This window comes from Antedon mediterranea, chromosome 9 (genome assembly GCF_964355755.1).
Source record: "Antedon mediterranea chromosome 9, ecAntMedi1.1, whole genome shotgun sequence".
Lineage (NCBI taxonomy): Eukaryota > Metazoa > Echinodermata > Crinoidea > Comatulida > Antedonidae > Antedon > Antedon mediterranea.
The window spans coordinates 5,988,273-6,001,384 of NC_092678.1; the positions used below are offsets into that span (position 1 = coordinate 5,988,273).

General features: G+C 32.7%; 1 protein-coding gene across 1 annotated transcript in view; it reads right to left on the reverse strand.

Annotated features, from left to right (window-relative positions):
• The window catches only part of LOC140059393 (plexin-A4-like), a 74,953-nt gene that overhangs the window by 3,079 nt on the left and 58,762 nt on the right, over positions 1 to 13,112 (reverse strand). Inside the window, exons 20-32 of the mRNA XM_072105286.1 lie at positions 12,557 to 12,782; positions 12,274 to 12,416; positions 11,480 to 11,604; positions 9,475 to 9,540; positions 9,015 to 9,089; positions 8,505 to 8,571; positions 7,277 to 7,423; positions 6,551 to 6,710; positions 6,116 to 6,219; positions 4,473 to 4,572; positions 1,742 to 1,824; positions 1,180 to 1,308; positions 265 to 437 (exon numbers count right to left, since the gene is read on the reverse strand). Coding sequence (XP_071961387.1) covers positions 265 to 437; positions 1,180 to 1,308; positions 1,742 to 1,824; positions 4,473 to 4,572; positions 6,116 to 6,219; positions 6,551 to 6,710; positions 7,277 to 7,423; positions 8,505 to 8,571; positions 9,015 to 9,089; positions 9,475 to 9,540; positions 11,480 to 11,604; positions 12,274 to 12,416; positions 12,557 to 12,782 — 1,598 coding nt within the window. The remainder of the gene's footprint in view (positions 1 to 264; positions 438 to 1,179; positions 1,309 to 1,741; positions 1,825 to 4,472; positions 4,573 to 6,115; positions 6,220 to 6,550; positions 6,711 to 7,276; positions 7,424 to 8,504; positions 8,572 to 9,014; positions 9,090 to 9,474; positions 9,541 to 11,479; positions 11,605 to 12,273; positions 12,417 to 12,556; positions 12,783 to 13,112) is intronic.

Below are 13,112 nucleotides of genomic sequence, written 5' to 3' on the forward strand. Positions count from 1 at the left end.
CATCCCTGGTTCCCTCTTTTAAATACCACTGGTTTCTCTTTACACACAACCACTTAGCACAGCACTGGTTCCCTCTTTTTTAAATGCCACTGGTTCTTATTTACACACAACCACTTAGCCCACTGCTGGTTCCCGCTTTACATACCATTTGCTCCTTCCCTGGTTCCCTCTTTACATGCCACTGGTTCCTTATTTACATGCTACTAACTCTTTCACAGGTTTTCTCCTTACATGCTACATTTTAAAAAGCTTTACAACAATTACCTATTGTTCTTCCATGTCTTAGCCATGGCCTGACCAGCATCATTTTCTTCTGCTTGTGCATCAAAGAAATCAAACAGATACTTTATGGTGACTGGAACGGAAATGTCACTGTCATCGCTAGGAGCCTTTAACATTGCTCTAAACATACCATCCACATACTTTTGTATTGTTGTCTAAAAACATAACACAAAATAAAATCAGAAAATAACAGGGTTGAAAAACAAATGCAATACCTAATTTAGGAAGTGGAATTATACTCAAGGAGGTAGGATTATACTAAAGCATGCGATTATACTAAAGCATGGGATTATACTCAAGCATGAGATTATACTCTACTGTCGGATTATACTCTAGTGTGGGATTATACTCTAGTGTGGGATTATACTCAAGCATGGGATAATATTCAAGTATAGGATTATACTATTAAGCATAAGATTATACTCTAGCATGGGATTATACACTAGCATAGGATTATACTCGAGCATTATACTCGAGCATGGTATTATACTCGAGCATAGGATTATACTCAAGCATAGGATTATACTAAAGCCTGGGATTATACTCAAGCGTAGGATTATACTCAAGGAGGTGGGATTATACTCTAGCATAGGATTATACTCTAGGGTGGGATTATACTCGAGCATGGGATTATACTCAAGCATGGGATAATACTCAAGCATGGGATTATACTCAAGCATGGGATTATACTCAAGCATGGGATTATACTCAAGCATGGGATTATACTCAAGCATGGGATAATACTCAAGCATGGGATTATATTAAGCATGGGATAATACTCAAGCATTGGATTATACTCAAGCGTAGGATTATACTCAAGGAGGTGGGATAGTACTCTAGCATATGATTATACTCTTGAATAGGATTATACTATAGCAAGTATTTTTTAAATGAGACCTTAGTGGACATAAGACGAGGAAAATGGACTTCATGGATTGTCTTTAACTTCCGTCTGTAGATGGATCCAGTTTTATTTTTCCTTCGGGAATTCCTTTGTTCATCTTCTAACGGATCTACGTCTTTGACCTACAACAAACAACACATCAAAACAAAGTAAGAAGAATTTAATTAAGTAATTCAATTTTTGTAAAGACAGGACCTGGAACTCAAAGCATTTCAACTCAAAGGAACTAGCTGTGCAAGAGAGCAACTGAACTGAACTAGTATGTGAGCGTTTATGTCAACATATGGAACTAGTGGTCAACAAAACGCACACAAATCAATTAGGAACCAATGCGTGCAAGCCCTATATGTAATCATCAAACTGATTGCTACTGGTTGGTTACCCAAACCTCTCGTGATTTACAGTCGTCAGTTGCATTAAGTTCTTAAAAAAAGTAGAACATGTTCAACTCAACTGAAAGTATTGCAAAATAGATTGACATAAAGGGGTTGAGTTTCGTTGAGTTCTTTGTTGACATAAGTCCACCTTTAAGAGAAGATAACACAGTTTGCTTACCAAATGCCAGGGCTGTGCGCCCTTTTCTAAATTGGAATCTTCAGCATTAAAGCCATATTTTGCATCCATGTTAATAGTATTTTCTAAAAGTAATCAAACTTTACAAATTAACAAATGTCGGTAATCACAACTTTTCAGAATATATAAATACCATATAGGTATATATCTTTACTATTAAAAAGTGCCATACCAAGTCTTCATGACTGGTTTGAAGTCAAATAACTTAGGGTTGGACGACTATAAATTCATTATTATTAGGTCACTATCATCTGATATATATATTATCTGACAACTTTACTCAATTTGGCAAGAGGATAAACAAAAACTGGTGTCAGTACTGAAAAGATGGAAATTAGATACACTCCTTTTCAAGAGCACTTCCATGCCTGTATTAGATTTATGCATGTCTTTTATGAGATCTTTGTCCTATACCATGACAAAATACCAACGGTAGATGTTGCCATCAATGTAATTGCATTTAAAAACTAATACTATTTTAAATTTATTTTTTAACATTTTTATACATTTAAAAAAAAAAAGGTTACAAAAATAAAGATAACAATTTCATATATCTATAGATGGTAAATCATTCCTTATACATTTCGAATTAGTTTACTAAATTTTTTTCCATAATGCATAAGAAATAAAAGACTGTATACAATTAAAGATCAGAAAATAAGAAACAATACATTAGAGCCTCTTTAAGATGTATTTCAAAACCAAATAATATTAAATATATGGGACTGTTTCCTTAAAGATGTATTGTCCCCCAAAAACATGAAAAATGAATTTAATAAAATCATACTTTGAATATGTTATTTTGTAGTTTTAATAAAGTTAATCACTTCCTTAGAAAAAAAATGAAAAAAAAAAAAAAATGTTTTCACTTATAAAATAACAAAATTCAACCAAAAATCCATTGGCTGGCAGCCAATTTGACCATTTTTTGCTTTAATTTACATTTTTTCAGGTAAATACAATTTTTTTTGGATCAAATTTGTGGTCAAAGTGGATAACTATTATGTTACATTAAAATAGAATATTCAACACATTTTTTTTTAGGAATTATTTTTTCAGGGGGACAATACATCTTTAAGGGGACACTCTCGGGACTAAACAAAGTGTCCCCTGAATAGGGATTGGCTGTAGTGTTAAAATATATATATTTCCTGTTGTTTCTTGGAAATGTCCCCTTAATAGGGGTACCTTTTGAATTGGTGTTAAAATATATATATTTCTTTTTTCATGGGAAAGTTGTCATCAATACCTTAAAAAGAGTACCAAGAGTCAAGTAAGCCAAAGTTGTTTATTTAATAAAATGGTATGTAACAAAATATAAGTGTTCTCAATAAACTCTAGCTAAACAACAGTCTAGTGAAAGAAAAAATAATTAGAAAAAAACATTTGCAAAAGAATTTAATAAAGACCACATTATCAATATTGATATATTTATGTTTGTACATCAGTAATTAAATTATAATTAATAACCTTAATTTAAAATTTTGTAACAAAAAAATATAGAAATTTGTAACAAATAGAAATTCTGAAATTTAATAAAAATTTTTTAATAAAAATTGAAATCATAAAAATGATCGATTTGAAAAAAACAGTTCTCACCGTATACTGGATTTGTATTCGTGACGATCTGGCCTACAGTGGCGCTATGCCGTCCGTTTGCGCGGTGTATTAGTGACACAGTGGCACCGTCTTTTATCTATTGAGTGAAATTATCTAGAGAATCAGATCTGAGATCCTCTTCTGCAACCACGCATGACTGTTGCTACCACAGCAAATTTCACCCAATCATGGGGTGAAAGGTCATGCACAAAAAAAATCTGGGACTTGTCTACTAGACAATATATTACTTATTTATCCGCAGAAATAATTTACTGAGAATTTTTTTCAGTTAGAATAGAAAATTGTATGACAAATTATGTACAGGGAGAAATGCAGTATTTTTCCAGTAAAAAACTTTTACCTAAAAATGTGTTATAAACCAAATATGTATTTGAAAATATAAAAATGACTAAATAAGTTAAAAATAGCATAGTTTACAAGAATAAAAGATTATACCATATAATTTTAATATTTACATTGATTTTTCAATATAATTCCAATATTACTTTTATAAAAATATATATTTTGTTTTGACATATTGGAAAAAATGTCCAAATCGCCCAATGATATACTGAAAACCTATGAATTCATGTCTAAATTTAAAACAAAAACATGCTCTGAAAAGTTTTAGACCAAATTTTCAGATTTTTTTGTGTGTGATGACCTTTAACCCCAATAATGTGCAACCGAAGAAAAGACATGCATGAATGGACACAAGTGCGATTTTCAGAAAAATAAGCATCTAATGAACAAACCATGCGAAGGTTGTCATGAAATTGTTGAAAAACAGTGGTGCAAGCAGAAAAAATAAATAAAAAGATAGTCTTAAAGTAGGCCCTATTTTTATCCTCAATATTACACTGCATATCTACAATAACTAAAACCGTACTAAAAAGTCTGGACCAAAAGTCTACCATTTCTATTTCACAACAAATATAAATTTTCATGATTATTAATCCAATCATGCATTAATAAATCAAATTTCAAAAAATATTTGAATAATTTATGTAAATTAGTTACGCATAATTAAAATTTGACCAATAGCCGAATAGAATCTGTTGAAATGCAGTAAACATTGAGGACTATTTTCGTAAGCCAAGCTTTTAGGACTCACCTAAATGATCAACTGTCGTGGGACTAATAAAAATAGATGAAGGCTTAGCGTTAGCTACTTCCTGCTTTGGAACAAGTGCGACTAACGAGCCATTCCTTATCTAAACCATAGTGAAAGAAAATGCGAGGAGAAAAAAAAAACAATGGGGAAAAGAAAAAAAAAATATGAGGAGCGATGAACAGAAAGCTGTAAAAGAAAAATGGTGATAAGCACAAGAAACGCATCAAGCAAAAATGAAAATTGTTTGCATAACAAAATTAAATTAATGTGTCTAACAAAATCAATTAACCGTTTCTCAGTACTGCATCTTAAATTTTTACTGTACCATAGGCAAATTCTGTAATACAGCATCACATAAGAAACACATGTGACACCTGTATCATTAGCTATACACCTGACATAAAACTGGTGACACATGTGATACAATATGACAGTGTATTACCGAATTTGCCTACAATACTGCACAAATAATGCCATATGTGGAGATACAGTACAGATATTCAGGTGGATCAATTTGAAAATAAAAAGCATAATTTTAATGAGCAAACTAAAATCGTTTAGTATTCCAAAGCTCTTTCCAAATTAAAATGCAACAAAATATTTTGGAAAATGAAATTATTGCATATCAAAGGGGATGAAATGTCTACTAAAAGCATGGAAATAGTTCCATGTGAAATTTGACAACCTGTATCATGCAAATTTAAATGCAAACTATGACCAATTCACACACAAATACAATGCAACAAATTAGATAAAGATTAATGTCAAATTTATTCTACTGCAGTTATTGCATTAACTTTCTTCAGTAACATATGGTTATGGATATGGTTTTAGTTTCAATGTAGAGGTTTATGAGGTTGTCACTGCAATAAACAATATGTATGAACAGCAAAGAGTAAACAAATGTAGTTACTGCAGTAACTGCAGTTAGAACAATTTGGAAATGGTGAGTTATAAAATCATTTCTCACAGATTTTGGCCATGTTTGTAAATACTTGCGTGTTTTAGAGTTTTTTATCTAATTGTTTTTATTATAATTATCAGGTGTAATTATTATACATAATTTGATTCTTTATATCTTTTTTTTATTATTAATAACTTTTTCATTTTTTCAAAAGAAAACTTTTATAAGAATTATGTTTCCACAACAAACAAGTTCAACACAGCATTCAGATTTTGCCAATTTGTTTTTGTTCCACACTTAAAAATCAATATTTATTAAAAAAAATATTCCAGGTAAAAGTGAAGGTTTTAAACCATAACACAATCAAATTAATCGTGACATTAAAGCCTTGTCTACACTATTAAACTTGATATGACAACAAAATGTGATGTGTCCATATATGGACATGATGATGTCATATCAGTACCATCTTTAAGCATATCACTACCATCTCTAAGCATATCACTACCATCTTTAAGCATATCACTACCATCTTTAAGCATATCACTACCATATTTGGGCACATCACACTTTTTTGTCAAACTAGTTTGATAGTGTAGACAGTCAAAGTCAAGTTAAGTTTTTGTATTTAATTTTATTTTATTCTTCTTGGACACGAATTAATAAAAATGTCATTTCAATGTGCCACATAGTACAACCAAAATAAATGACTTAGACAAGCAAGCAAAATAAAACATACCTTAAAGTGTTCTAATGTGTTTAATTGCCGCCAGTTGTTGACTGTCTTGGAGGTGTTATCTATATCTGATAAAACAAGGTGACCGTGTTTTCCTGCCCTTAAATCTATCAAAATACAAATTTTACATTTGTAAATTATTAAAAATAAATCTCACTATTCCGATCTCCCGATTCTCAGTAATTTACCTATATTCCACCGGTATCATATCAAATTCAATAATACAGAATCACATTTTATTTCACATCTACGGCCTATTATCATAGATTATAATATAAAGAATGGTTCTCACTAAAAGAAAAATAATCTATCAATTTTGCATCCCCTCTTAAGGCAAATTGAATAATACTTTTTACGACGTACAACACGAAGCAGAAAGCAGAGTTTGATTCTCATTTTCAGCTCTGGGAACGCAGCTTAACCTTTGACCTTGCTTACCTAAATCTACACTGGAAGCGGAGGGTCTATTAGAATATGGTCTGCTTTTATACATGGCATCAAGAATCTTCTCTTTTACTTGAGATATACAATCGCAAGTAAGAACGTTCACACTGATCATATCTGCATCTCCCTTGTTGTCCATTGCAACTGTTAATTTCTAAAGTAGTTATAAGTTTTTGAAAAATGATAATTGAATACGAGGGGTGTTACAATATAATACTTACAAAATAAATCAAAAGTATTGTATAGGAATAATATTATCAATTCTTAATTATCATTGCACTGTGCTTTTATGCAGTAACCTAAGCTTACAGGCCTAGGACTAAACCGGTTAATATAGGACGATAGGCCTGGCTGGAAGAACAGTTCTGAAAAATTGGACATGACAGAAAACCAAAATGTTCAGACAGTCTGAAGAGTGTCAGGTTTTGGGAGATTCCACTGTACTGAAAAACAATGCCTCTCGTAGGATCAAGATAAAAAAACAATGCAGTTCGTAGAACTGCGATCAAAAAACAATGCAGTTCAAAAACAATGAATCACATGGAATCGGGACCAAAACACAGTACCTCGTAGCATGTACCATGTGTAGCCTGAAGTAGCCACAAAGCTTGATGTGGGTTACGGTGCAATAATTTTTAACTGTACTGTACTTCGTAACTCATGAAACATTCCTTAATGTGTTTTTATGATGGAATTTTAGGAGGTATTTGGCATACTTACAATTTCTTCAAAATCCACACTATCTTTAAATAAGTGATCTATGCTTAATGAATGGTAAGACTTTTGTGTTACAGCATCAACTGGTCCCTTCCATACTTTGTATTTAATGGCTTGATATAAAAGGAAAAGTGGGTAACCAGCGTGATCCTATAAAAAAATACAAAAAGTGAAATATTATGTACATCTTTCAACCAGTGTGTTCATATATTTTTATTTTATTTTATATACATCCAAATTTTTAAATTAAATTTTTCATACTAGATAGTTCTCGAATACACAGTAATTTCACATGTACTTAAAGCAGGACTATAATACATGTCGCATGAGCCCCTTTCTCACAGATGTGCCCGCAATATACCGGTACAGTGCTGGCGTCGTGCCGGTATCGTTACCGGCATATACCCATTCTCATCGGACTATCGTGCCGGAAATATAACCGGTATATACCGGCTTTCTGTGAGAAAGGAGTCGGGCATATTCGGCCAATAAAAAGTCTCTGACAAAATAATTATTGAGGGCATCCTTTATTATTATTATTTTTGTCTAGCGATGATATGGCGGCGAATGTTAAGTTACAGATTATTATCTTCCTTTATAGCATATTTATGCAATACATGCTATGTACAGTATATTGTGCATATATTATACAGGTATAGCAATTAATTTGCCGTCATCGGCAATCTGTAAAACACCTTAGAAGGCTGTAGGCCTACAATTTACAAGGCGACGAAAGGTCAGGCACCAACAAACAAAGAGCTAAAATGGCCTAGCCTAGCGGCCTATATAGATTATGCTACAAATTTCTTCTTGTCCCCTTATTTTAAGCAGCTCTCTTATCTCATTATCCCTCCAGTTCGACATTATTATTGTTAATTGAATTGAATAGGCGCCAAAGTGATACACTTGACTGCGCAAGGTGTCAAAGCCTCGACGGGGAACCCCGGAATATAACGGCAATACGTTCTCACAGAATGCCCGTCTGGCATTGCGGGGAATATCCTTAGAATATTACTAGGTCTAAAGCAGGTCATGTCGATGCCGGCATGGTGCCGGCATGATGCCAAGACGACCCGTTCTCACAGAAAACCATACCGGCATGGTAATGGTATATTCCCGCAATATTCCTGGCACACAACTCTGTGAGAAAGGGGCTATACAGGAACGAATACATAAACATAGACAAACAAGTTATAGTATGTTTTCAACAACATGATACTAATATGCTTACCTTTAGATGATCATACATACACAAAGCAACCCAGTTACTAACTAACTTCTCTCTCACTGATTCAGTCCTACAAAGTATACATCAAAATATCAATGTGAATACTTTTACAAAAAGTTTATATGAAATGTTGAATTCTTTTATAACATCTATTGACATTTTTATAAGTGAATAAAGGGAGAGATGGGGAGACAACTCATATCAAATCAAACTGGTTATAAAATTGGGCAGAAAGTACTAAAAATCAGAATTATTTATTATTATCTTGCCATTTCAATGCATAGGGTATAGAAATTTAAAACCTGAACATTATGGAATGACATAATATAATTTAAGCACAAAGATGATACTAAAAATATTCAAAAAAGAAATGATGTAAGTTAAAAAATATTGCCAATTCAATCCACCCAATGTTTTAAAGTCTTTAGGGCACAACAATTTTAAGGCTCAAGCATTATAGTATGACATAATGTAAGTTATAAAGATGATACTACAAAATGAAAAAATACTTACCATCTAAATAGTTGTTTTGATCTTTTATAGACTACACCATCACTGATGTAGTCCTTAAGTAAGTCTGTTAGTACCCTGAAATAAAAACACATAGTTCTCACAATCAGAAATTCCTATCAAGAACGTTTTAATGAATATGTATTTGTCAATGTACTGGTGACCGAATAATTATTATTATTATATATTTATGTACGCACTTAAAATTTTCTTTTAAATATTGTATTCCTTCCAAATAAACAAGCCATTAAATTGACAACATTATTACAGATCCTGGTTTTTGTCCAATCAGCAGTGAGCATGAATGACCTTGCTGACAACAGAATTCGTGCTTGATGTGAAAGTATGCTCAATGATCACGATATTTTTCTTAGGGCACCGCAACCGAATCTGGGCGCGATGTCAAAGTAGCTTATTGATAAGCCTAAATTCTTAAATATATTTTCTAAAATAGTACACTTACTCTGTGAAATAAGGTAGTTTTCTTTCTGAAATCATTCCAACCGTCAACAGAGATGCAAAGTTTCCCCTACAAAAGAAATACACAGGTATACTTTATTAAAAACAATAAAAAAACACTACTCATATAGCATGACAAACAAGCAGCCAAGTGCTGAAACCGTAGCTTCAATTATGACAAATGATAGATGTTAAATTGGAGGACAACAGATCAATTAAGTACCTCTTTTGGGGACACCGATATATATAGTCCCTTTTCACATAAAAGAAAACGGTGCCATTTTATATGATTTCCCATTATTTAACAACGGTGCCATCTTAAACGGAACATTTGTGAATATAGCTTTAGGTGAAACTTTCCTGTAAAATGAACCCAATGAAATATTCATTCATTCATCCATAATGGTATATTTATTAAAATCATCTTCACAGAAAAACTGAAATACATTATCAAAAGGTACTTAAAATATTTAAAATGTTTTACAAAGATAGCATAACATTTGAGAACCACACAATACATCATATAAAAACATTAAAATAAACGAGCACAAAATCAAAACAAGTAAAAATCTAAATGACTGGCCAAGTGAATTGAAAAAATTACCTAACATATTATATTTTATTATTCTTGTTACTTCAAACATATATTATACAGAGGAATAAAATTTTTTCAATACAGAAGTAAAATCAGTTGCGGTTCCACTGCCTAATATATATGTTTAACACTACGGCCAACCCTATTCAGAGGGACACTTTGATGGGTTTCTACTCTGTTATATTACTACTGTATTACTATTTGTCATAATATTATGTTTCTGATTTCCTGTAGTTAGATAAAGGATGTTTCAGACTAGGTCAGCTTAATTTATGAGCCAATCAGAATAGTATAATTTTGGTGGGAAACTTTTGGAGGCAACATTTGATCCTCCTCAGAAGCCCCGAATTTGCATTGTTTGTTTGTTTATTTGTTTGTTTTATCTTTATACTGGGTGACCTCTTCAGTCAAAGACTGATCTCCCAGAGGGCCCAGTTGGTGATCAGTGGCTGTGATGTACTAATGCACCGGGGTAACCCCCTACTCGTCTCGAAAGATGTACTAGGTTCTTTAAAGTGCACACGAGCAAGTTGTGTACACTGGACCTACGGTTTATAGTCCTTATCCGAGAAGACTCGTTCTACCACCAGAACCATGGAGTGAGTGAGCCTCGAACCCCTGCCGATGTTATGGCTACGTGATTACGGTTCCACTGTCTTAACCGCTCGGCCACTTACTCATATTATGTCAAGTATAAACTATAAGTAGTAAATGTTATAGATATTAAAGAGGAGAAAATAAGATCATAGTAGAAAGACGTATAGAGTATAGAGAAGAAAGGTCTGGACTGATAGAAAGATGTATTAATACTGAGTTACAAGAAATAAAAGTTTTAGTTGAATACAGTATACTTTTTTTATGTGGAAGCATTTGGCAGTCAGTGTACGGTCTCGTGGATTTAATACGCCAGAGAACGCATTACGCTCGGAACCAACACCCTATAAAATTTCCTACACTATTGTTTTGTTCATATGTTTTGCCATACATTTTCACAATCGTTTTGCAGTCTCATTTTAGTGGACACTTTGTCTGGTAGCGTATGTATGATGCCGGAAACGATTTCACCATAAATATTATGAGAGAATAGATTCATCAGGTTTGTTTAAATCCAGATAATAAGTATTAATTTGTCAAAACCAAGTTGTACTCACGATTAATATTTCGTCTCAACACTTCGGGAGACTTTGTCAGAATGACCATCCGATCTTCTTTTTCGAGGAATCAATCCACTATGACGTGCGTCATTCAAGTGGTCATTCTGACGAAGTCTCCCAAAGTGTTGAGACGAAATATTAATCGTGAGTACAACTTGGTTTTGACACATTAATATTATTATCTATAAATATTATGATCAATAAAAAGTTTTAGTCATACAAGTATTTTTTTAGATGGGAATGTTTAAGACAATACTTACTTTTCTTTTTTACTAATGTTTTTATTTTCTTCTACCATCTCAATAAAAGCTATTAAGAAGTCTTTCTTTCCAAGCAACTTCGCAAATTCCTTTAGGCCGTGTTCATTCAGATAACTTTCTGTCGTCTACAAGAAATAGATTATGAAACAATAAAATTGTATATAACTATAAATTCAAATCAACTTCTACACTTTAGACTCTTCATCGTGAACCATACAGAACCTTAAAAAACCAAGGCTCATTTTCACTAAATGTTCAAACTCAATCCATGAAGATTAGAAATTCTTTCACTCAATAAAACTGAAAAATGTCACGCCAACAAAGAATTAATCAAACAAGGGGCAATAAGTTTTATTTTTGTTTGAGAACAAGATTACAAGCACTACTAGAAAACAGTTAGTTAAAAAGGTATATTAAACCTTTCATTAAAAGCAGAAAACATGATACCAAAGGTTAAATTCTTTTTTTTTTTTTTTTTTTTTTACTTTTAGACAATGACTCAAATATTTTGACCAGAATAGCCTGATATATGATTGTCTCGAAAGATGTACTAGGTTCTTTAAAGTGCACACGAGCTAGATGTGTACACTGGACCTACGGTTTATAGTCCATATCCGAGAAGACTCGTTCTACCACCAGAACCATGGAGTGATTGAGCCTCGAACACCTGCCAATGTTATGGCTACGTAATGACGGTTCCACTGTCTTAACCGCTCGGCCACTCACTCACTCAATATATATATGTGACAAAAAATATGATTTCCATATGATGAATATTTTTTATTGTAACTTACGTCCGATCCATGGTCAGCAGGAACGTGATCGTATCCGGTGAACATCATCTTCTTCATGTAATCCAGCATGGTTAAGAATGGCATCCCAGTGCCCTCCAGTTCATTGGTCAAATCATCCAAATTAGTGGCCAGCTCCGCAATGGCTATGAAGAAAATAAATTTGAAATCTTGAAAATGTTTCATTTTACAAAAACCTCTATTAAGGGGACACCTATCTAACAAATGCTCCACTTTAGACATTTTTTACAATATAGTGCACTAGATAAGTAATTATTTAACTTACCTCTTCTGCTATCTTCTCGTACGCTCTTTTCTAATAGTTCCATCTCCTCCATAACTCTTTCTTTATCTTGCTCAATTTTTTTCGTCTTACAATAAAAAAACAAAATCATAAAAACGAGTATTAATAGCATAAGGGTTCCGATTGCAGCAAGAACCGCGTACAACCACCACGAAAGCATCGGGTATTTGACTGGTCCAAGCACAACCTCGATGTTACCATGAACAACCTGCGAAAGAAAAATGTAAAGTTGGTAAATTTATTAAGAGCTCAAACTCAATAACGTTGAAATAAAATTTGAAAAATACAAATGAAGAAACACCAATACTTAATTAACTAATTACAAAGAATAAAAAGTCAAGCTCCTCTTTGATTTTTAAAATTAAATTCCATCATAGTCAAATCTAAAACTTGGTTCCCATAGAGACGCAGTGCAAGGATGTGGATGTAACACAAGCGAGTTTATAATACACAAAAATGTATGATTTTAAGTTGAATAGATCAAATATGACTGACTGAGGAATCGTCCATCATTTTACAAACAGCAACATTTGCTCAT